The sequence below is a fragment of the Bidens hawaiensis genome, unplaced genomic scaffold (assembly GCF_021521415.1).
Source record: "Bidens hawaiensis isolate Kalapana, Puna unplaced genomic scaffold, B.hawaiensis_p1.1 tig00005780_1, whole genome shotgun sequence".
In the NCBI taxonomy this organism is placed as follows: domain Eukaryota; kingdom Viridiplantae; phylum Streptophyta; class Magnoliopsida; order Asterales; family Asteraceae; genus Bidens; species Bidens hawaiensis.
In genome coordinates, this window is record NW_027491379.1 from 72,893 (window position 1) to 98,097 (window position 25,205).

The 25,205-nt window shown below is 37.3% G+C and overlaps 1 protein-coding gene and 1 pseudogene across 1 annotated transcript; one reads left to right on the forward strand and one right to left on the reverse strand.

The window, feature by feature from the left end:
- The first annotated feature begins 8,397 nt into the window (after positions 1-8,397).
- Positions 8,398-9,722, forward strand: LOC143630688 (protein NUCLEAR FUSION DEFECTIVE 4 pseudogene; annotated as a pseudogene).
- A 482-nt stretch (positions 9,723-10,204) lies between these two features.
- LOC143630689 (LRR receptor-like serine/threonine-protein kinase FLS2) lies at positions 10,205-11,980 on the reverse strand. The gene is made up of 2 exons (XM_077099627.1): positions 10,824-11,980; positions 10,205-10,746 (listed from the first exon to the last, which is right to left on the reverse strand). Exons 1-2 carry the CDS (start codon positions 11,791-11,793, stop codon positions 10,652-10,654), a joined length of 1,065 nt encoding a protein of 354 aa, XP_076955742.1. The 5' UTR covers positions 11,794-11,980; the 3' UTR covers positions 10,205-10,651.
- Positions 11,981-25,205: the final 13,225 nt, after the last annotated feature.

Consider the following 25,205-nt stretch of genomic DNA (forward strand, 5'->3'; position numbering starts at 1 on the left):
CCGCAATGTCCCTTGCGAACTTTGACTTTCCTGCATTTGTAGCAGTTGGCCTAAAGGTTTTTGAGAAGTCACGCGGGTTTCTCTCCGCATTTGTTGGTTTAAAAGCTTCCCCAAAATTCCTTTTTGGCTGGAAGTCCGTTTCCTTACGCTTCCCTTTCGCTTTATGGCGAGGGTTTGCGTCGGTATCGGATTCTTCTCTTTCCTCGTCTGAGTACTCGCACTCGCTGTTCATATTCAGCTGTTGGCGAGTACTGCCGAATTCGTCAGCCTGTTGAACTGAACGCAAGCGTTCATCCAATTCAGCTTGGAACTCTCTTTGACGTGCTTCGGCCCACGCCTTCACTTGATCTAGTGTTTGGCGAGGGGCCCTCGTTCGTTTTTCCAACTGGGCATCAGTGAACCCCAGTGGAATATTTACTGCACTTGCCCCGGCTTGGGTAGTCGGGGTAGTGTTCGTAATATTTGTATAACCGCCGGTGTTCTCCCCAGTTGCTGGGGTTGTGGTTACCGGGGTTTCTTGGTCGGTTACTGGCCTTGGGACCGGAGTAACGTTAACCATTTCTTCAGAAATTTTGAAAAACTAAATTAGTTCTAGCTTTTATGCACGGATGGCGCCAATGAAGAAACACTAAGTGAACCCACAGGCAGATTATAGATAATCTGGGGGTTAAGTAATGTTTCCCACGAGGATGAGGTCTAGCAGAGAAGGTTGTTCTTCAGGAGACCTGCAAAACAGACACCGTAAGCTCGTCACTGAGAAGGGGGGGGGGGGGTTCCTCCTTGTGACCACCCTCCGGCGTGAGAATCAGACTAGATTGCTCTAAATATAAAGGTATATTAAGAGATTGCTAGATAAGATTGAGATATCAGATGATGTCCTTACCATTCCAAGGTGTTGGAGTATTTATAGCCGTAGGTAGGTTTCCAAGCAGGTACAGCCGGCTGAATAGTATTCCTGTTCTACCAACAGTGGACGTACGCACAGGCCATGCTGGTTGGTGGATAGGTTACGGCCAACAGTAATAAGGTCGGCTGTATACTGTTCCTTTACTGCCGGCTACGCACTGTTCCACCAACTGTAGGCTGCGCACGTCTCCTCGTAAGGGTTGGTGAGTAGGCAGCGGCTAATAGTGACAAACAGTACTAGAGGGTGCTCCTCCTCGTATTGTTGTCGGTGAGCTGTCACCCTGTGATTAGTTCATGGGCTGCTCTGGTCAAATTGTCTGTTCCGCCCATACCTTAGTAGGTATAGTACGAAAGACCTTTCAGAAGCATACGGACTGGCTCATTTAGGCGGGAGTATTCCCGCCTTGCTCATTCCTTCATGTGACTACTGAAGTAACGAATGCCTTGCGCGTGTAGCCTTGCTGTTAGTGCGGGTAGCCTTCCCTGATGGCTTGTATCCGCAGCTGCGGGAACAGGCGGGGTACTTCACCATTGGGAGGCTTTCCCTGCGGGTACAGCTGGCGTACTGCGCGTAAGGTTCTTTGAGCATGGTGGGTCCTGCTGGAGCAGTTGGTCATTGCGCAGACGTCCCTGTTCAAGGTGAGTCTTGCGGGTCCAACTGGGCTCTGCTGGGACCTACCTCTTCACCAATTGAAGTCATAATCGGGCCAGAGAGGGGATTTTGATGTAAGTAAAGAAATTGTAAATTGGACAAATTCCCAATCTCTCTAGGAATGATACCAGAAAGTTGGTTTTGGGTCAATTCAAGATCTTGTAACTCTTTCAAATTTCCAATGGAAGTTGGAATCGGGCCACAAAGGGAATTTTGCCACAAGGAAAGAATTTGTAAACTGGAAAAATTCCCAATCTCTCTAGGAATGATACCAGAAAGTTGGTTTTGGCTAAAATCAATATCTTGTAGCTCTTTTAAATTTCCAATGGAAGTTGGAATTGGGCCAGAGAGAGAATTTTGCCACAAGTAAAGATGTTGTAACCTGGACAAATTCCCAATCTCTCTAGCAATGATACCAAAAAGTTGGTTTTGGTTCAAAGCAAGTGATATTAAATTTTTCAGTTTACCAATAGAAGTTGGAATCGACCCTTCTAAAATATTATTAAAAGCCCAAAGAACCTGAAGACTGGGCAAATCACCGATTTTGTCTGGAATTGTGCCGTTAATTTTGTTGGGACCAAGTGCAAGTACTAGCAAAGAAGTGCAGTTACACAAGCTATCTGGAATGATTCCAGTGATGGAATTGTTTCCCAGGCTTAGTGTCTGCAGATTCTTAAGTCTCCCTAGTTCTGATGGAATCTGGCCAGCGAGGGAATTGAAAGCCAAAATCAGTTCGGAAAGGTGTGTACAATATCCCAATTGGAATGGAATGTTGCCGGTGAATGAATTAAAAGATAAATTTAGAAGCTGAAGTCCGGAAAGGTTACCAAGAAAGGGAGATATTTGGCCTTTGAGGCGTGCTTCTGGAATTGAAATAGAAATGACAAGTGTGGTGGTATTATGGCATTGGATTCCAGTCCAGTTGCAGTGGTGGGTGGGTTCAGCATTCCAGTTCAGGAGTGCACCAGTCGGGTCATCTGTGATCGAGTTCTTGAAATGTTTCATAGCATTTGCTTCATCAGCTTCCAAGACGGACTGAACACCAAGCACCCGGAAAGCTAAAAGGATAAGGATTTTGAATGCCATTGAAGTGATGATGAGCATGCATACATCGAAGCTGATTTATATTGCAAAACTAGCAGGAAATAATATTTTTTACTGTTTAAATCAAAGACTATTATCATATCAAAGTCTCTTCAAGTAACGGGTGGTCACACTCCACCTCACACGGCATCCCAAAGTTCTTAGAGTTCCCATTCAAAATACAATAAGTTCTAGTATTTTACAGCTTAATTAAATTATATTTAAAAAACATTTATTACATGCATACATGAATCATGAATGTGTGTTTTTAGTATTTATATTTATGTTAGCTACAGTTGTAAAATATTTTAGTTTTTTAAAAAATAATAAATTTTAACCATAATTGATGAATAAACTGATAACAAATTATTATACACACAAGTATATAACTAATCACGCATGAACAATCATTTTTTGTCTAATAATAGTATACAAAAGTTTGGGTTTAAAGATGCCGGATGTCTTACGTCTAAATGATATGGTACTGTACTGTAAGAGTGTAAACGGTGTGCCAAATTCTAAAGTCATTGTAAAGATGAAACAAATAAACCCAACGTACACGTGATATCAATATATTTTTCTTGGGATTTCCCTTTCAAGGATAGGATTACATAACAGTGATTTAGTAATATTAATGCATATAGAATATTATATATATTAAATCATTTTTTATTAGTAATTTTACCGAGTGACACCCTGAAAAGCTTGACAAAGTGAACAGGGCGGGTGGTCGTATGCTTGTTTTTCTTAATTTTGAACAGCAGATGGTGGTATCAGTTATGTAACGGGTCAAAATGGATACGTACGTACAGAGCTCAATAAGTTTGGATTAAAACGAGAAGAGAAGTGTTTAAGTTGCTCATGCATGGGAGCAATTAAAACATTAGCATCGGCCGGCAGTGGCGAAGTATAATGAGGGCCCGGAGGGGCCCGCCCCCCTGTTTTTCGCGTAATAGTGTAAATTTACCCGTTTTTCATCTTAAATTTGTTATACATAGTGTAAATTAAGCCGTTTTTGACCGAAAAGTTAAGCCCGGCCCCCGTTTTTTTGCGCGGTAGTGTGAATTTACCCGTTTTTCATCTGAAATTTGTTATACGTAGTATAAATTAAGCTGTTTTCGGCCGAAAATTTAAGCCCGGGCCCCCTTTTTTTTGCGCAGTAATGTAAATCTACCTGTTTTTCACCCGTTATTTGTTATACGTATTGTAAATTAAGCCGCTTTCGGTCGAAAATTCGAGCCCGGCCCCCGCGTTTATAACTTTTTTAATTACATTTTGAGTCCGCCCCCGATGTCTTAGTCCAAGCTTCGCCACTGGCAACGGGGAAGCTTGACTTATCTTCCTGATTTTCAATCATTATCAATTTAGATCGGGCTGAAATGAGTATTTACCAAAAGAACTTGGATTGAATGACTACGGTGGTTGAGGGCTGCAGTAAGCAGTGTCGGTGTTCGAGACGGTGGAGGTGGCGACTACGATGGTAGTGGCAGAGCTAGAAACTTTTTCCTATGGGTTTGGAATTTTCGATGCTTGATTTTTTTCCGGTATCAAAGTTTTCGCTCCCGAATGGGTCTGGTCGGGTTGGGTTGATCATTCGGTTAGATAAATAAAATTCAATATCGCTATTATAACAAAAATATATCGTTAACATTCAATACAATACAAACTCATTAAATATAAAGATATTGCATATTATAATTTTCTCTTACGTGTTTTCATGTTTTGAAAAATATCTTCAATCCTGGCTTTGAAAAGGAACTCATTCTCAATACAACAAATACAAGCATCATTTATAAAATCGTCACCCAAATGATTATGCAAATCTGACACATGCTTCATTGAAGGAAAACACTTCTCAAACGATAGACCAACAGGTATTAGTTGTTGGCGATGGTTGCCTTGAGCCAAACGACGAAGAAAAAAGTAGACTAGTTGCTGAGTCGATGACCGATGTTTTTATTTGTTTATTGACTAAACTTTTTATAATCAATGGGTTCGAATATATTTTTTTTAAAATGATAATGGGTTCGCTAGCTGAAAAAGAATGGGTTCGCTCGTTAATTCAACACTATAGGTTATATATAAAACCGAAAAAGAACCGGGTTCGGCCGAACTTGGTGGTGATAGTGTGGCTCCGCCACTGTACGGTGGCATCGAACATCGTGACAACATAAGCGGGGATTGTGAGGTCGACAACGGCGAGCAGCCGAGTAGGTAGCAGCAACAAACAATGGGTGTGCCGGGTGGGTATGATAAGCTAGGCCGGCATTTAGACCCGTTAAAGTTAAGTCATCTGTTTTAGAGTTTAGATGATCCATATATTATTAATTTAAAAATAAATGATTCTAGCTACTTTTAACTTCTTGCTTTTATTCATATAAGGCCCAATTTGAATGTTTAAACCGAAAACACGAAATACTATTCAACTTAATTAACGGCATGCGCTCGGCCTGCATCTCCTAACTTGTAGAAAGTTAATAACATTTACAAGATTAAGTTAACACAATAACATTAAAATCATATTCATAAAATTAAAATGACCAATAAGGCAATATTCACAACTCATGAATTTTAAATCCAACCCTTAACTCTATAATATTTATGTTGTAAGGTGAGGAGTCTGTTGGCTAGTTATAAATACTTTTAGACCTATCATTTGAAAAACTAATATTGGTTTCAATGAAATAAACAAGTAACGAATCGGTTGTTTGAACGACCTAGTCACCTTGATTAAGGGTTTCGTTGTGCTGTACCTTGATCCGGCGGCCTTTTGGGATGAATATGGAAATGCCTGGTCGTCTGTTGACGACGGCTGCCCAGTGGTCAGTTATGTGGCGGCGGCGTGGCGGTGTTTCCGATGTTTCGTTGGGGGGGGGGGGGGGGTGGTTGACCAACACTGTTGCCGGGTTCTGTTTCCAAACCCTAGGTAGCGGTGTTGGTTTATCACTCTACTTTTCGATGTTTATTTGTTAGAATTATGCTTCAAACGGTTGTATGTATTGCATTTTCCGTTGCACATTTTCTTTCAAGTTGCGCTCTTTCACGTTTCTATGGCTTTACGCCTGTCTTTTTCTTGGGTTTGTTATTCACCAGTCTCACGTTTTCAATTTCTGGTGGCAGAAGAGTGTGGGATGGTGGTTGACTAACGTTGTTGCCAGGCGGCCTTTTGAAACCCTAAGTAGTGGTGGTGGTCCGGTGGCCTCTTACTGTTTATTTTAGTGGTGATTTTGTTGTTGGTTGGGAGATGGTTTACCTGCAGTTGTCGGTGTGTGCTACGATACCCTAGGCAGCGGCGTTCCGGTGGTCTCTGTCGCATGGGCTAATAATGCATACTAATGTGTAGTAGCAAATAAATCAACTGCTAATGTATACTCTGTTGGATTTTAAGTATTGTGGAAGTTTGACTTTCATAAGTCAACAGTTCAGTTTTGAGATTTGCGACCAACATTGTGATCTCTGATTATGGAATCGCAAGATTCAGTTACTTTCTCTCTTTTAGTCGGCGATGATAGGTGGTCAGCTACTTGCATGGCGACACTGAACCGTGCTTTGTTCACAATGGCAATGAGGAATTATGTCTCTGAGCCTATAGGTTGGTGCTTTATGTTGTTTATGCTTTTTGGGCTATGATGATGGTCCGCTATTTGGTTTGGCAACCTATGTTGTAGCCGCGATTTCTCTTAGCCTCAAGTAATTTAATTTACATCTGAAAAACTTTTTTATTAGGTTCAAAGTATTATTTTAAAGTTGTGCATCTCATATATTGCAACCTAAGGACTGTTTTTCCAGATATATTGTCGAGCAACTGTCAAATTATCTTTTTAGCAACATTTCTGTACGATATCAGTGTTGTAATAATTTTGAGAATTCATAACTATGTAACTGCAGTATCTTTTCACTATGTTTGTAGGGCTGATTGGCAGCATCACAAAAACGTTATTTTAAGAAGACTAAAGGGCTGAATTGTTGAGGTTAATACTTACTGCAAGTTCTGCTACTAATTGGGTATGTGTTTATATGTATCTTTGAAGGGCTGGGGTGTGTATTCAACAATGATCATAGTTGTAATAAGTAAGGTTTCTTCTTTTATTCACTTAAGTGTCCCATTATCTTTTAACTCATGTTTTTTTCTAATTAATTGTTATTCTTTGCAGCGAACTAAAAGTATTTAGCAGAAATGCTCGGATTTGAGGGACAAAGCACAACAAAGAGCCAGGATATTGTGACTTGCCCGATAAGATAAACATTAGGAATTAAGCTGAAATTTTTATCCTTGAGATTTATAATCTAAAAACTAAATGAAGGTTGTTGGTCAAACGACAGTTCGCTACAACGTGCAGGGAGGTTTACGAGACACAAACCTGCATGGAACACCCTTTTGAGAATTTGGTAAACTTTATTTCTTTTATCAATTGCTTACTTGCTTATATATATTAAAAATAAAAAAAATTATATTTTATTATGCAATGCAGGTGCAAGTTTGGTGAATCAGGAGCAAGTCATAGGTTGCATCTTAATTTTCCTTGATTTGTTATTTTATATATAATTATTGGTTTCAAAAGTTTTCATAATTATTGGCTTAAAAGATCAAGAGCTCTATATATTTTAACTATTTATTTGCCACAACAATGTAGTTAAAATATTATAGTACTGAAAGACTGCGGTGCCAAAGTTCATAGCGAACCGAGTTTTTAGCACTACAACAGAAACTGACATTTGGAGTGGATGTTCGCATTAGATTGTACAATTCGGTCTTTCGTTGAATCATTTTTTGAGGTGGCCCACATACCAACGTGTTTGCCTGTATCTCGGCTTATATCTTAGTTAAACATAAGACAAAAAGGGCTACATTTGAATCTCTAAAGTTGCATATTGGTTCTACTAATATAGTAAAGGGTACATAGTATGCTATTTTAGAATATGTGACCAACAAAAATCCAACGTCGAAAACTTTTAATTACTCATTATTTAAAGCTATGAAGATCAAAATTGAGAAGAAAAACTTTTAATTACTCATTATTCAAAGCTATGAAGATCAAAATTGAGAAGAAAGACATGATGATCAAAATCGAGAAGATTCGATTAACTCATGAGAGCTACGGTTTCACACCCCCCGCAACGCGGGGGGGGGGGGGGGGGGTCTTAATACTAGTAGATATTAAAAGACAACTAATTTTAAATTGTACTTCAATCTTCATACTTTGCGGATATTTATTTGGTTGGGTTTAAGTGGTGATCAGTTAACGGTTTATCGGTTAAACCCGGTTTTAATAAAAGTTTCATAATTATTAATCTGATTAAAATTATTATGAATGCGGCAGAATAAATAAACGAGTAATCATCACTTTATGGAACCATACAGGATCTAGTTACAAACAATACGAGTACAAAAACAAAACAACCAAACTAAATACCGACAATATTTAATTTTACCTCGGTTAATGAATAACGACAATATTTAATTTTACCTCGGTTAATGAATAACCAGTTGAGACACCACATAACTAACTTCGCTAGGTGACAACACGAACGGGACCGGTGGTGGCAGTGCACGGAGGCAGCCGGCATTAGCTGCACGGCGGAGGCGCGGTGGCTGGACAGCGACTAACTTCGCTAGGTGACAACACGAACGGGACCGGTGGTGGCAGTGCACGGAGGCAGCCGGCATTAGCTGCACGGCGGAGGCGCGGTGGCTGGACAGCGGCAGCGGCACGGCGGTGGTTGGTCAACAGCTGCGGCAACGTCTTTCGGCGGCGATGTCAGCTGGTGGCAGCATCCCCTGGTACAACACAGTCTGCTTCGTTGTAAGCATAAACAACTTTCCCGAAAAATGGCCGCTTGCAGTATCTTTAAGTGTTAGTTACAATGGAGTAACCGCGGCTTTATAAAACCTCCTCACCACCAAAATATTCCCAAATGATAAAAGCACGTCTTACCTTCTTCTAAACGCCATTGTCCCTTTCATTGTAGCCATAGCAGCACTAGGCCCGATCCTCCAACAACCGGGCTCTGAAAACCATCAAACAGATGAAACAGTCATCAAAGACGATGCACATATATTCGTCTGTTTGTACATATTAGCAGCTGCTACGGGCCTTCATCTCTTCTTCTTAGATCTAAAGTCACAAAACATATATACATGTCATTCCTTTATCTTATAAAGAAAGTGCACCGGGCTTATTGTTTTAAACAACAGCCCGTTAAAGGCCCGAGTTGCAATTTGGTTGAATTTGAACATCATGAAGAGTTCTCTGAAGAATGTATTACTCCTGTGGTTGACACGAGTTCACGTGGTGGTTGCAGTTTTAATGAAATAATCGAACAGGATCAGTTAACAGTGCTTGTGAGGAACATAGTGCTACAAATCTTGTGTCTCGGTGTGATTTTTGGCTTTATTATATCGCGTATTTTTGTGGGGGCACTATCGGGCTCGTTTACAGTATAAATTTAGGGCAGGTTGTGCAGTCACTTGGATACATTTCCATGACCAAACCATTTGTTACGACTTATTCTACATGCTCGTTTTTTGGGCGTCTTCTTTCGGGTGCTGCAGATTTGGTTGCCTGCTTTTACCACCAGACTTATACAGGAATGTATAGTACTCGGACCGGGAGGCTATCGCTTGAACTCGTGCCGATGCCTTTTGCTTTTGTTCTGCTAATAGTATCAGACGGATTGACTGTTTTACGTGTGGCTACCGGTTTGATAGGAGTCTGCTCTGGGTTCTTAGTGTCAACAGCTGTTACAATCACTTCCGAGCTTTTTGGTTCAGAAAGGTCGAGGATTAATCATAATATTCTTATAACCAACATCCCGTTAGGATCATTGATATACAGTGTTACTGCATCTCTGGTTTATGATGACCACATCAGGAGCTCAGAAGATGAAGAAGGATCAACGGTGTGTATCGGTCGAAAATGTTATTACCAGACGTTTATATTATGGGGATGTGTTTCTTTATTGGGTTTGGTTTCGAGTTTTCTTCTTTCTTTAAGAACGAAACCGGCTTATGAAAGATATTATAAGGAGAGAAGAAGTAAACAGCCTTCAATCAGTGACGAGTTCTAGAGTTTTGATAAATGGGTTGGATACTTACCATGAAACGCGAAGAACAAGATAGTCATAGAAATTAGTGATCTTTGAATGATGCAGTTCAGGAGTGTTGGTTAATGTATGCATCTTCTGGTCATTTTGACTAAACAAAGTCAAACTGTGAATTTACTAATGAGTAATGACTAATGTAGCCTTATGAGGAACTGGAGTGTGAGAAAAAGAGTTTCTGTTTAATTCTGACTAAATGACATAAATAAGTTAAGGAATGTGATTTATAGAATATACTCGGGTTGAAATGATTTGTTTTAGAATCAAAGTATAAAAACAGGTTCACTAATTATATTTGCTAGCTTAAATGAGTAATGAATTAGGTGTCCGAGTTAACATTTCGATGTATACATAAAACATTAGTGACCAAATGGATAATTTGTAAGCAAGTTGTGCAGTAATTTGATGAGAAGCATGTGTAGACTTTTTTACTATAAAGTTCTGTTGCAATTTGACTAGGAACAACATGCATTCTTCTTATTCTGAGACAAATATAGGAAGTGGAATAGGGTAAAAACAAAGAGTTAAATTCATAAATTGGTTTAAGGGCAAAATGGTAAAAGTAAATACTCTCTGTGCCATTTTGCTTAAACAGAGTAATGCTCACAGACAAATATGAAACTGCTACAATCTTGAAATGAAACTTGCAATTAATAACTCATATATGAGTTATAACTGAAGTTTCTTGCTGATCTTAGTAAGTGAAGATAAGATCTCGTTCATGTCCGGTCGATATTCTGGATCCGCTCGAGTGCAGGATAAAGCCAACTGAAGAATCTGTTTTACAACACCGTGTTTTGTGGGGAAATCGGAAGCCAATACAGGATCTAAAATTTCAATCAGCTCACCAATTTCATTTGAATGTACGTGTTCTATCAATTGTGGCAAAGTTCCCTCGTCTTCGGTGAGTCATGTTGGTCTTTTTCCGGTAAAAAACTCCATAATTATCACTCCAAAGCTAAATTCATCCACTTTTGTTGTCACTTTTCGCATATACGCAAACTCTAACGGAATACAAAAATGCATTAGTGTAAACTTTTAGGTAAAATGTTATCTAAAAAGAGAGCTAGTGATGCATTACCTGGTGCCAAATAACCAATGGTGCCTTGAAATGCTGATGCAGAAGAAACATTGCCTCCATCCTTCTGATGAACTCCTAGAATCCGAGCGGTCCCAAAGTCGCTTACATGAGCATCCCATTTTTCATCGAGAAGAATGTTAGAAGGCTTTAAATCACAGTGAACTATCGGGAAATCATAGCCCGAATGTAAATAAACGAGTCCTCTAGAAACTGAAACCAACAGATTAACTCTCTCCAGAAGATTCCATCTTGATCGATCAATCCCAGAATCATGTATAATCTTGTCCAGATTACCATTTTCCATGTATTCAAGAACCAAAGCCTTTAGTTTCCTACTTTCCCATGCATAGCCAACCACTTTCACTAGATTTCTATGCCTCAGTTTTGCTAACGTGCTCATTTCTTTGTAGAAGCTCTTATCAGATTCTGTTGAAAAGTCTCTGAAATTCAAATTTTTTACTGCTATCATCCTTCCATCTGTTAGTCTACCCTTGTACACTGTGCTTAAACTGCTTGTGCCAAGAATGTTACTTTCACCAAATCCATTAGTGGCATCTTCGAGTTCTTTTCTGTCAAATCTTTCAAGAGTACACATTTGGGTGAATTGTAGTTCTTGGTCCCTAGATTTAACTTTCGTTTTTTGAACACGACAATGACATAAAACCGCCAAAAATAATACAAGAATCAAAGCCAGAGAGAGTATTGCTAGAATTATGACTTTTGTGGGTATTTGATAAGAATGATAGGCGCATGATTTGGTTCCGTTTGCAACACACAGAGACGGGTTTCCAATTAATCCTACTGCACTAGAGTTTTTGAAAAGTCCTTTATCGGGAACACGTCCTCCGAGGTGATTGAAGGAGAGGTTGAGGTGTTTCAATACGAAATTGTTGCCAAAGTTTTCAGGAATTGTGCCACTAAATTTGTTATGGGAAAGATCAAGTGAAGTAAGAAGTGTCACATTCGCCATGGTTTCGGGTATCTCTCCTTCCAACTGATTTCTTGAGAAATTTATGAACGAAAGAAGCTTGAGAGTAGGGAATATTTCATCAGAGACGGTACCAGAAAGCTGGTTTCTTGATAGATCAAGACTCTGCAGGTTTATGCAGTTCTGAATTGTTACGGGAATGCCTCCTGACAGATTATTGTTTGAGATATCAATGGCTTGTGTTAGTGCACGGTTTTGCGTCTTGAGTCTTTGTAATTATCGTTAACGTTTTTGTTTAATATTTAGTGTAATAATTTGTTTAATTATTATCTAGTTCGTTATGTATATAGTCTAGTTCGCTAGGAGATGTTAGCGAACTAAGACTTAACCTTATTCCCTCCTGATTCGTTAGGGGATGTTAAAGAATCAGGGGTGTTTCGTCCTATTTAATGTTTGTAACGGAGTAGGTTCTGGTTTGCTAGGAGATGTTAGCGAACCAGACCTGTCTTCTCTTTATAGTGAACCTTGTTCACTCATAAGATAAGTTTTGAGAGAGTTAATTATCGAATTGCTGTCAAATTGTTATCTCGATCTTTAACCTAATATTATACCAACTACTATAAACATATATATATATATATACGGATATAACACTGAATCAAAGTTAATTATGAGCTAGATCTATTGATTAAGGTATTAATCGTATTAACACAGATCCGAGATCTGTTATAGTTATAGATTGGTTCCCGAGTTCCAACAAATGGTATGAGCTGTTGGTTGCTCAATTACACTTGATTTAGTGTTTAATTAGTTTTTGATATTGTTAGTTTTCTGTTTGAGTGAATTTATATCAATTTTTAGTTGACTGGATTGAATTATGGACGAATTGGATTGAATCTGTGTTAGTTAAGGTATTGGTACGGGTTTGTGAGTTGGAATTAAAGTTCGGATTGGTTTTGAGTGAATTGGTATTGGTTTTGGTTTAAGTCCGAAACAGAGTTCGTGTTGTGGTAAAATTGGATTGGTAATCGGAGTTGTTTGGTATCGAGGGTTTGCGTATTGGTTTCGCGATTGTGTTACGAGTATTTTGGTTGGTAACTTGTGTGTTTTGGTTTAGTATCGAGTTGGTATTACAAATTTCATGTTTCTGGGTTTCTAGGTTGATGTTCATCATTCCCAGTTTTTCTGGAAATTTTAGTTGAAGATTTGAAGATTCAAGGATGAAGATGATTCGCTATGTTGATTCGTTATCAATTTCACTTTGATTCGTTCATTAAACCTGTCAATTCGTTACTTATTTCTCGTAATTCGCTAGCTAGTTCGCTGCATTAGCTGATTCGTGTTATCTAATTCGCTGACTTGGTTAACTGATTCGTGAGACACGTGTCCACCTTGGGATTTGTGTCATAACCACCTTTGCCACGTGGCATTCAGTGTCAGAGTTTGTTACAGACGGTTGTAACAACCTGATTCGTTATAGTTGATTCGCTATCAACTGTAACTGGTTCGTAATCTCATTTCGCTAAGTTTTCCTTGTTGATTCGTTACTAATTATCTTCTAATTCGCTAAGCTGATTCTTTGTGATTCGCTTAGTCATTCGTTGATTGATTCGTTAAACTCAATTCTGATTCGTTGTCTGATCAATCTTAACTTCGTTAAGATTTGATTCGTTATTTTATTGTTCACAGTTCGCTACAACTGTTCACAGTTCGTTAAACCTTATTTGTTGTTTAATTCGTTACATCTTTGAATTTTAAAATTTGTCAAAAATGGCCGGTATGTATGCATTGGCGTCTCAAAACATGTTGTTGCAACAAATATTACAACTTGATACCGATATAGGTTCACATTCTAAATGTCCAAGATTGATGAAGTTTAGTGACTTTGCCAAGTGGGAACCTCGGTTTCGTGCACATTTGGGGTCTGTTCACCCTGATTGCTCATATTGTCTCGATGAAGTTTATAAGGAACCCTTAATTGGTGATGATACCATTGGTTTTGTTCCTAAAGTTGTTTCTCAATATTCTCAAGAAGAGAAGAAAGCTTTGGAGATTGAAACAAAAGCTTATTCCACTCTCACTATGGCATTGCCAGAAAATATCTTTCATCAAGTGGGTAATATTAAAAGATGTGCTTCTGTATTCTAACATCTTCATATGAGAAGTATGGGGAACACAGCTGAGAGTAAGAAAGTGATGCTCAAATTTCAGTTTCTAAACTTTAATTTGTTGAAGGGAGAAACGGTTGAAGAGATGATTACAAGGTTTATTCACTTAATTGCTGAAATGGACAAGATGAAATTGGAAATTTCTGAAACAGATAAAATTGACACTATTAAGAGTGTGCTTCCAAGTTCTTATTCAACATTTCTCATGGTCTTAAAAGAGAATGACTACTTCTTGAACGAAGACTTGACTGCACTTGAATTTTTACAAAAGATAGAAGCTAGAGATAATGATCTTAAGTGTCAAAAATCTTCCAAGGAAAATCAAGATCCAGCTTTCTATGGTGGAAGTATGCCTCTTAGTTCATCAATTTCTCCAATCAATGCTTTTCTTACCCAAGCTGCAAGTGAAAAAGAATCAACTATGTTCAATGATCCGAAAGTTTGTTTCTATTCTGCTGGTAATTCTGGATTGTCGGGTGGTTCAGGAAGTTCAACTACTACAAATCCATTGGCTTCACCACCTAGTGTTAATATGAAGGAAGCTGAGCAAAACTTTGCTTTTCTGACAGCTTTCATGTCTTCATATGAAAACTTGGTAAGTAGTAAAATTGCCACAAGTGATTTAACTGATGAGGACTATGATCAGATAGATTCTGATGATTTGGAAATCATGGATTTAAAGTGGAACATGGTTATGATCGTCCGTAAGGTTAAAAGATTCATGCAGAGAACTGGTAAAGATCTTCCGGCTTTAAACAAGAAATTGGGTCGTGACAAATTGAAAGTAAAATGTTATAATTGTCAAGAATTTGGGCATTTCGCAAAGGAATGTGACAAACCAAAGAAAGAATACACTGGTTCTCGTGGTCAACATCAAAATTCTTCTACACCACGAGGTAGTGATGCTGAAAAGAAACCATCCTCTTCTACAACACAAGCAATGTTAGCAGATGGTAATGATTGGTCATAACGGTTACTATGTAATGATGCTCAAGCAAATTTGGTTATGTTTGGATTACATACAGATTGTCAAGATACAAGTGGGAGTGAGATGTCTTCTGATAATGATTTTGGATCTGATTCTGACGACTCTTGCGACAAGCCTCCAACAATATTTGCTTGCATGGCCAAAATCAATGAGGTTAGTCAGTCTATCTCTGCTACTTCATCTGTTAAAGTGTCATGTGTTGATTGTGAATCTAACAAACCTAAGTTAGAAGTTTTGAAAAGTCAAAATGATAATCTGGTAAGAGAAATTGCTTCTCTAAAGGATACTTATCGACAATCTCAAATGAGATCTCGAGAAAAGATTGAAGCATTGTCGACAAGTAACCACGATCTCAAAGCTGAGTTATCTGTGAAAATGACAATTAATGACCAAAAGTTTCAAGAAATTATGAAACATCGTTCAAAGATAACCGAGCTTGAGAATGAGGTTCTTGAGTTGAAGAACAAACTGGGAAAGTTTAGAAATTCTTCTTTTCTGTTGAATGAAATTATTGAAGTGTCTGGTAAACAAAAGGACTCAAAGAAAGGTATTGGTTTTGTTGAAATTCTACCTCCATTTCACAATGATTACAAAATTAATCCTTTTGCTAGAAAAGAAGATGATTTGATTGAGAAAGAAACTGTGATTTCTGAAAAACCTAAACCAGTTAACACAGTAAAATCAGCTAAAACGGAAACTGTTAAGACCCAGGTTGCTCCTCAAAAACCTCATGTTCAAAGTAAAAAGGTCTTTGTTGAGAATGATGACAAAGTGATTATCGAGGACGTGTTTGAACCTGAGATTATACACAAGAATAAGAACATCCCAAGTTCAAATCATATTCTTTGTGAACCTCAAGAATTTGAGGAAGCTGTGTATGGTTCATTCAAGTCTCACATGAAAATGAAGAACCGGTAAAAACTAAACCAGTAAAGGCAAAGAAGTCAGATAAACCAAAGATTTCTGATGAGGACTTAATGCGATTTGTTAATCCTCCTAGTTCTAAGCCTTCACCGGTTAGAGTTTTTAAATTAAAATGGATGGACACGATGTTCACAGAAAAAGATATTCCAATAAGCATCATTAAACCTGAACTTATTGAGAGTGTCTTTATCAATGAAACGTCACAGATTCAAGATCTTGAACGTCGATATGCTCAAGCGAAAACATCAATTCCATCTGACCCATTGACTAAGGCAAAGCAAGTTTTAAAACAAGCTAAGAAAATCAACTTTGTGAAGTCAACTGGGACAGATACATTGAAAAGTTTTTCAAATTGTTCTAATTTGGATTTTTACTTGAAAAAAGAAATCTGAATTATCTGATGAATTTGCTAAGAGCATGACCAAGAATGTGAGCCATCATCAAACTTCTGCGTCATTCATTCTAAATACCTCACAACAACATCGTGTAGACATGCGAAGCTGTTTTCTTTGCGGTCAACTTGGTCATGTTGTGAGGGAATGTAATCAGAAGAGCTATCAGAATCTTCATCCTTTTATAAAGGACCACTCTAAGCCGGTTCCTTTAGTTAAAGAGATTCTGAAACGACCTATGTCGTATGATGATGATACTCATATTATGTTCTCTAATGTGAATCCACGGAAGGTTATTCATGTTAATGAGACACATGGTCAGGTTAAACCAAAGTTTGTCCCACATGAGCCAATTTGTAGGAACACGAATTCAAACATTGTTCAAGCAGCTTACTTAAGACGAAAGTCTAGGAAGCCAGTAACTTATTCACAAGTGGCTGAACAACATTTGAACTTTGTTAAAGTTAATGATCAAAGAGAAAACTAAAAGGTGCCCAAGACTGAGGCATGGGCTGCCTTTTTAACTAATCATCTTTATTTTGTGTGTAGGGTACATCCAGGACTGTGTCTGGTGAAAACTGGATAATGGATAGTGGATGTTCTCGTCATATCACTGGGAATCTCGACCTATTAACCAACGTGAGGAATATTCAAGGGGGTTATGTGGCATTTGCTGGGAATTCTGGGGGCATGATCACACAAGAGGTGAAGTTTCAAATGGTCACATCACGTTTGAGAAAAGTAAATTATTGTGATTAAGTGGATCATAACTTATTAAGTGTATCACAGATTTGTGATAAAAAGTACACAACGATATTCACTGACAAAGAATGTCTTATCTTGAAACTGGGTTATGTTATTCCCGAGGACATGGTTGTCATGCGATCACCACGATCGAATGATATTTATGTCTTGAACATGAGATCTAAGATATCCACATCGATCGAAACATGTTTTGTCTCGAAAGCAACCAAGAAAGACTCGATTCTATGGCATCATAGAATGGGTCATATACATGTTAGAAAGATGAATTATTTGATGGCTAATGATTTAGTGGAATGTGTCTTGTTGAAAAATTTTAAATTATCCGATCACTGCGTTGCATGTAAAAAGGGCAAGCAGAAGAAGAAAACACATCCTTCTAAATTATTGAATTCCATTAATACTCCTCTTGAATGACTTCATATGGATTTATTTGGTCCTGTGAATAATGCGAGTATTTCTGGGGATTGGTATTGTCTTGTGGTGACTGATGATTATTCGAGATACTCATGGGTGTTATTTATGAGTTCGAAAGATCAAACACCGGTTTTGGTACAAAACCTTATCACCAAGATAACAAGGTGAGGAGAATCCGAAGTGATAATGGTACAGAATTCAAAAACACTGTATTGGAATTCTTTTGTACTCACAAAGGAATTCATCGAGAATACAGTTCACCTTATGTACCTCAACAAAATGGTGTTTCTGAACGAAAGAATCGAACCTTGATTGAAGTTGCACGTACAATGCTCGCTGATTCTAAGCTTCCTGTCCAATTCTGGAATGAGGCAGTGAATACAGCTTGCTATACTCTTAATCGGGTTCTAACAGTTAAAAGACTCAAAAAGACATGCTATGAGTTATTGAATAATCGAAAACCTAATTTAAAGCATCTGGAACCTTTTGGGTGTCCTTGTACTATGTTGAAGAAGGATGCGGGTAAATTTGAAGAAAAAGCTATCGAAGGGTATTTTTTGGGATAAGAAAAGGGTATTCAATTTTACATTTGGTTGTGTTGAAGAATGGTACCATGTGGACTGTCAAAAGTACACAACTCCTCCTCAAGGAAAAGGTCCCGATTGGATGTTTGACTATGATAGTTTATTTAATTAATTTACTCCATCAACTGAACATATTGACGAAGACCTGGTTCGCATATACTTTGAAGATCATTTGGCAATTCCACGATTTTCAAGTTCTAATGATGTTTCAGCTCAACCTGATGCTCCAACTGAGGAACCTCAAGTTGCTTCTCCAGTGGCTATCGATAATGTTTCCACTTCTTCTGATGATGATCAAGCTGACGATCAAGTTATTAACCTTGACAGTGATAATGTTTCATCTCCTGAACTTGGTGAACATTACACTAACTTATTTGAAAATGTTGTTGTTCCTGAGAATCCCACTCTTCGGATTCATGGATATCATCCACAGGAAAACATCATTGGAGAACTTGATGTGGGCGTTCGTACACATCATCAAGTTGCTTCGTCAAGTGATAATAACATATTGTGTGCTTACACTAATTTACATTCATCGGGAATTGTAAATCTTACTAAATTCACTTGCTTTCTATCCCAAGTTGAGCCAACGACGGCTCGAAAGGCTCTTGAAGATCCTTCTTGGGTAGAAGCTATGCAGGAAGAATTACAGCAATTTGCACGATTAGGTGTTTGGGATTTAATAGACAAGCCTGCTAGAGTCAAGAAAGCGATTCCTACTAAGTGGGTATTTAAGTGTAAGAAAGACGATCGGGGTGTGATTGTCGAAAACAAGGCACGTCTAGTGGTGCAAGGGTTTCATCAGCAAGAGGGTATTGATTACACAGAGGTATATGCTCCAGTTGCAAGATTAGAGTCGATTCGAATCTTCCTGGCATATGCAGCTTACAAGAATATCAAGGTCTACCAAATGGATGTTAAGAGTGCTTTTCTCAATGGTGAACTACACGAACAGGTGTTTGTCCAACAACCACCTGGTTTTGAAGATCCTGAGTATCCGGACCGTGTTTACCGATTAAACAAGGCCCTGTATGGTCTACATCAAGCCCCGAGAGCTTGGTATGGCACGCTTGCCGACAATCTGACTGATACTGGCTTCAAAATAGGGACCGTCAACTGCACTCTATTTCATAAAACTGTTGGTGATGATCTTCTCCTAGTCCAGATTTATGTTGATGATATTATTTTTGGGTCTACAAACGACACATTGTGTAAGGATTTCGAGAAGTCCATGCAAACAAAGTTCGAAATGAGTTCGATGGGAGAGATGAATTTATTTTTAGGGCTGCATGTTCACCAGTCTGCTAACGGAATCTTCATTCATCAGACTAAGTATGTGAATGACGTCTTGAGCCGATTCAAGATTTCTGCCGGAAAAATCCCTTCTACTCCTCTCCCCGTGGGTCACAATTTATCACCGGATGAATTGGAGGATACCATTGATCCAACCCTCTATCGTGCCATGATCGGATCTTTAATGTATCTAACGACTTCTCGCCTTGATATTATGTTTGTTGTTTGTCTTTGTGCTAGGTATCAAGCAAGTCCACGAGTGACTCACCTAGATGCAGTCAAGAGAATTCTTCAGTATTTGAGGGGAAATCCAGACATCGGGTTGTGGTACCCCAAGGATGATACCATCTTACTGCTTATTCAGACTCGGACTATGGAGGTTGCAAGATCAACTTCAAATCAACGACTGGAGGATGTCAATTTTTAGGAAACCGGCTTGTTTCCTGGCAGTGTAAGAAGCAGACACCGGTCTCCACTTCAACCGCCGAAGCTGAGTATGTTGCAGCCTCGAGTTGCTGTTCCCAGGTTTTGTGGATACAACAACATCTTCGAGACTACGGTTTGAAGTTTCTTACTACTCATATTCTGATTGATAATTCTACTGCAATTCTATCACAAAGAATCCCGTACAACATTCGAAAACAAAACATATCGAAATTCGATATCACTTTATACGGGATTGCTTTGAGAAGAAGTTGATTGACCTTGAGAAAGTACATACTGACTTTCAGAAAGCCGATTTGTTTACCAAAACTTTTGACAAAACGTGTTTTAAATTTTTGCTTGGTTTAAACGGATTGAAGACCCTCGCTGATATCCTTAAAACAAGGATGACTATCTTTATTTTATGTCATTTTTCCTTTTAAAATTTATTTTGGTTTTAGGGGGTGAAAATCTAGAAAATACAAAAAGATATTGTTTTTTCGTTTGCATAGATAAAACCCAAAAACATTCAAAAATCTTAATCCAAAAACATTAGAAAATTCAGAAAAAATCAAAAATATTGTGATTTCTTTTCTTTAATGTTTTCCTTTAAAATATTTCTTGAAAAACCAAAAACATTTTAAAATTTGTAAATCCAAAAAGAATGTTGTCACACCCTCAAAATCCACTAACGGAGTTTTACCGTCAGAGGTTGTGAACTAACAGGATCGGAATCATTAGTTATAATCAAACCATAAAAACTTTTAAATGAAAATAAGTGCGGAAGCGTAAAAACCAAAAGACAAAAGTTGCGTCACGCAGGACGACTTAAAACCCAAGTAATAATAGTTAAAAACATGTTTGCATATCAGAATGTTCAAAACCATGCATGATCCTATACCGCGCGCCCGCCTCGGCTACCTGAGAATAACATACTAAAAGTGTCAACAAAAGGTTGGTGAGTTCACAAGTTTATATAAAATAAAGCGTTTAGCGTTTTGCGTTCAGCATGTTGCGTTCAGCGTTTTGCGTTCAGCGTTTTGCGTTACCAGATAGTGTTAAATCAATTATATATCGATAGGTAGCTAGCCTATACAACAAGTATTACTAAGTGTTCGACACCGAAGCTGACTGTTTATCAAGTGCCTTGTCACCAGGTCATCCAGACCATGGTACGTGTTAGGCAAAATTACACCCGCTCGACCTCCAGTCGAGTTTAGCGTTGGGTGGGGTTTGTCAAACAAATGTACTACTCAACAGTGACTCGCTATTATCCAAATATTAACCGGTTCGATGTGTAGGACTTCAATTGTTTCGTTTGCCACTTAGCCTTTAAAAGTGATATATAATTTACTAACAAAATCTTAAATGCGTTTTCAGAGTATGTTATCTCCCCCAAGTGAAAAGCGTTTAAAACAGTTTAAAGGGGTAAGTGAAACTCACTGTTTGCGAAGAATTCCCAAAATAAATCACCAAGTGATGCGCGTCACAGAAAACTCTCTCTAGCGTTCTAAAACAACAAGGAGATTTTCTAAGTATCGGAACTAATATCGATTCTCTAGACCCGTCACATAATTCCTAAGCACAAGATACGTTTCGTGTTTGTTTGTGAATCGTGTGTGACTTAACAAGTACATTTGTGATACGATACATGTGTGAGCAATTATTTACGTGTCATTTATTAATAATGTACATCACTAGCAATTATTCCCCGTAAGGGAAATTTGGTCACACATAACAATTAATTAGCAATTATTCCCCGCAAGGGCAATTTGGTCAAAACACGACAATTAATTAGCAATTACCATGTTTCATGCAACTTTTACAAAATTCAGCAACTAGTTTCTTAATGACAGAATTCTACTTGTAAAACTAGTCTATTCCACCGATCATATCATCTCAATTAATTTACCAAAAATCATCACAAAAGAATACATGTATTAGGTTTCCAGAACATATTTTATTTTTATTCCACATATGTTTCTCACAATGATCAAAACATTACAGCAAACTCATAACAGTCAAATTCATGCGCAACAGAATGTTATTTGAAATTCCCGTTAAATGAAAAATCCAACAAATGCAAGACATCTTGGGTTAGGTTCCTAACCCAACAAGTCAACTTCCAGAAGTGGAACCAACCCAATTGGTCTCGTGGTTCATGAGATATAACATTTACAAAATAACCTAACAGCAGGTCTAACAACTCAGCTTTGCACAACGTTTTTGTAAAATCATAAAGGTTAACTTTTACACGTCCAAAAATTGCAAATTTATATTCTTTAGAAACTAGACTCAACCTAGTTTACTGTAGTATCAATAATCTCAACCAATTTTTACATTTACACCCAGATACAGTCAATTGAACATCAACAACACAATCTGTCCAGAAACCGTTTGCAACAAAACTCAACATATTAATCATCTATAAACCATAATCCGTTCATATGACACTCTAGACCCCATAACCACTATCCATGCACATCAATTACACCATACATACATGGTTAGGGTTTTATTTGATCTCAAAATCAAAGACACAACAATTAACATGTAACAATATCAATCCTAGTTATCAAATCATCATCAATACATCATCAACTCAAACAAAATTCATATGAACACAATATATATGAAATTTTCGGAATCTAGGGTTTGTAATTAACCCATTAAAAATTGAAATTAAGTATAAAGGATGCATAGGATAGTCGTTTATACCTTCCTAGCACCTTAATCTTCAATCAAACTTGAACAATCTTGATTGTATGTGTGTGTATGAGGGCCGATCGCATCGCAAGGGAGAAGCAAGGGGGGGGGGCTGCCGTCGGATTAGGAGAGAAAGGAAGAGGAGAGTTAGGGTTTTAGGTTTATATTAATAATAATAATATAATACACTTTGGTCCCTTAACTTTCAAATGTTACTTTACTAGCTTAATTAACTAATTCTTGCACCTTGAATTAACGTTTATAACAATGTTATCACATAACACATAAGTCTAACACATAATTATCCCTTAATTATTGTTTTGACGTTTTTCGTTTATTCACCAATTGTTTGCGTCAACTCGTTTACATTTCGGTGCAATTCCCGAAAGACTACAAATGTAGTAAGTGTCAAGCGTCATTTAAACCCTAGTTTAAATGTAATGAGGTGTGCGTTATAGGTTCAGTGATCTAAAGTTTGAATTGACGGAGTTGAGTTAATGGAGTTAACCTGAAATTGACGATTGTCACAAATGTACTTTTCAGTTTGTACAAAAAAAAATCGAAAATCCAAAAAGAATGTGAAGTTTATTTTGTTTATAAGAATATTGAAAAGGACAAAAATATTGTGTTTTTATAGTGTGTATAGAGAAAAACCAAAAAGATTTTTGCATGCGTTTGCTGAAAATTATGTCAATTATCTACATTTGACGGACATATACGTGTATATGTTTGGTCCTAACATTTACTTGTAAATGTTCAGGTTAGCCATTTACCTGATAATGGAAAATAGTTGGGGCGTTCGTTATGCGGTTTTAGATTATTTTTCGCTGAAAATTATGTCGGTTATTTAAGTTTGTGAAGCATGCTTACATGTCTTGGTCCTATTATTCACTTGTTGAATTGATAGAACAGCCATTTATTTGTAGACTTAAGTTAACTGGGGCGATTAAATTTATCTTTATTTTGTTTTATGCTACTCAAAATTTTAAGTTTTTGAAGCAAAAAGAGAAAATGATAGTATATTGATTATCTTGACTCCAAATCCAGCAAGAAGTAAGCTTAAAAGACTGTGTGCTTAATTTCATTGGTGCATTGGTAGGTCTTAAAACAACCAAGTAGAGTAAAGTATGTGATATAAACATAAAGAAACGCCAAATTGAAAGGGGTGTTAATCTCTAGAAAAAGTCTCGGTGAGGATGGCAGAAATGTAATAACCTGTCATACTCAAGCCTTATACTTGTTTGATCAACTAAAAATAAAATAAAGCAAATAACAAGCTTTGAGGTTCTGGACAGTGTGAGTCTTTATGCGGCTTAATCATCTGGGTATTCATATGAATGAATATTTCATTCGCTTTTAGAGCAAATCCAAAGTCATTAAACTTGATCACTGTTGTACCTCGTACAAATCCAAATTACTGACTTGATCAAAATCCGCTGTTAGTCATACATTGTTCCTCCCTTGCGCGCGTCTTAATACCATTAAGAAACGGACCCCAGGGGATACAATGTATGTAAGCCAACAGATGGACTCGTGCATATTCACTCATAGTAACAGAAAATCAATGCATTGCTCATAAACTTTTATAAAAACAAATTTTGATCAACAATATAATGGTTTAAGTCAAGTTGGGGTGATATGGTAAAAATCAAATTAAGCTTGAACCGAGATTAGAGGCTGATAGTTTCTGATATTCTGTGCTATAATTGAACCAATTAATCATATCACAAAAACACTTGAAAATTTGTTATTAGATTTAAGTGGACAACAATATCAATGACCGACTTAACGCCAGTCATAGTATCGCTGAAATATAAAACTGAGATAGAAGGAAAATTTGGTTAATATGATTCTCTGCTCAAACTCAACAAAAGCACAAAAATATGTATTGCTTTTGTTAAAATCATATAAAAACACAAAAAGATTGTTCAATTTTTAAACTGTTCAGATATTTCTTTGTACATACATTCTTTAATATTTTTACGAAATACCAAAAATATTTTATTCTTTCTTTACATATTATTTAAATAATTAAAGTTATGTTTCGTAAAAGTGAAACGTTTTTAAGGTATCAAAATTTTTGGGATAAACAGTTCTCGTTAATTCTTTTAAAGTTAAAATTCTTTAATGTTTTATTTAATTCATTTACTTATTAATTTAAAATTAAATAAAATGTTTAATTCGTTAACATTCTACTTCGTTAATAATGGATAACGAACTAGGTGATTCTTTAGCGAACTGGTTTCTAGTTCGCTCACCTAATTCGCTTCCGCACTCTGTAACGAATCATTCCTACTTCGTTATACATATTTAACGAATCAAAGACACTTATCATGTCTTGTTTGCTACTATAAGGTAACGAATTAGAATAGCGAATTAGCTAATTCGTTATTTAAAATTAAAACGAATTACATAATTCGTACAAAGTGTACCTCGGGTAACGTACTAGCCTATATAAGACAGAAAAGATGAACAGTCCTTAACTGTTCATCTTTTCCTTTACACTAAAGATATCCTATTCAAAATTTTCTCTGAAATCTCGACTTCAAGATTTTGATATTTCAAGGATATCTTTGTGTTTCTCAGGTATAGATGGTCACGGCGATATGATTTTCGTCAAAAATGACTGAGCTTTAATAGACAATTTCTGAACTTTTATAAGGGTTTTCTGAGTTATAAACCCTATTTATTTATGATTTATCATGTTAAATCTGATTATTTATGATTCAGTGTGATCGGAATGCGATTGCGATACCCTGGGTAGACGATAATCAACGATTGATTGTTGTTTGCCGGG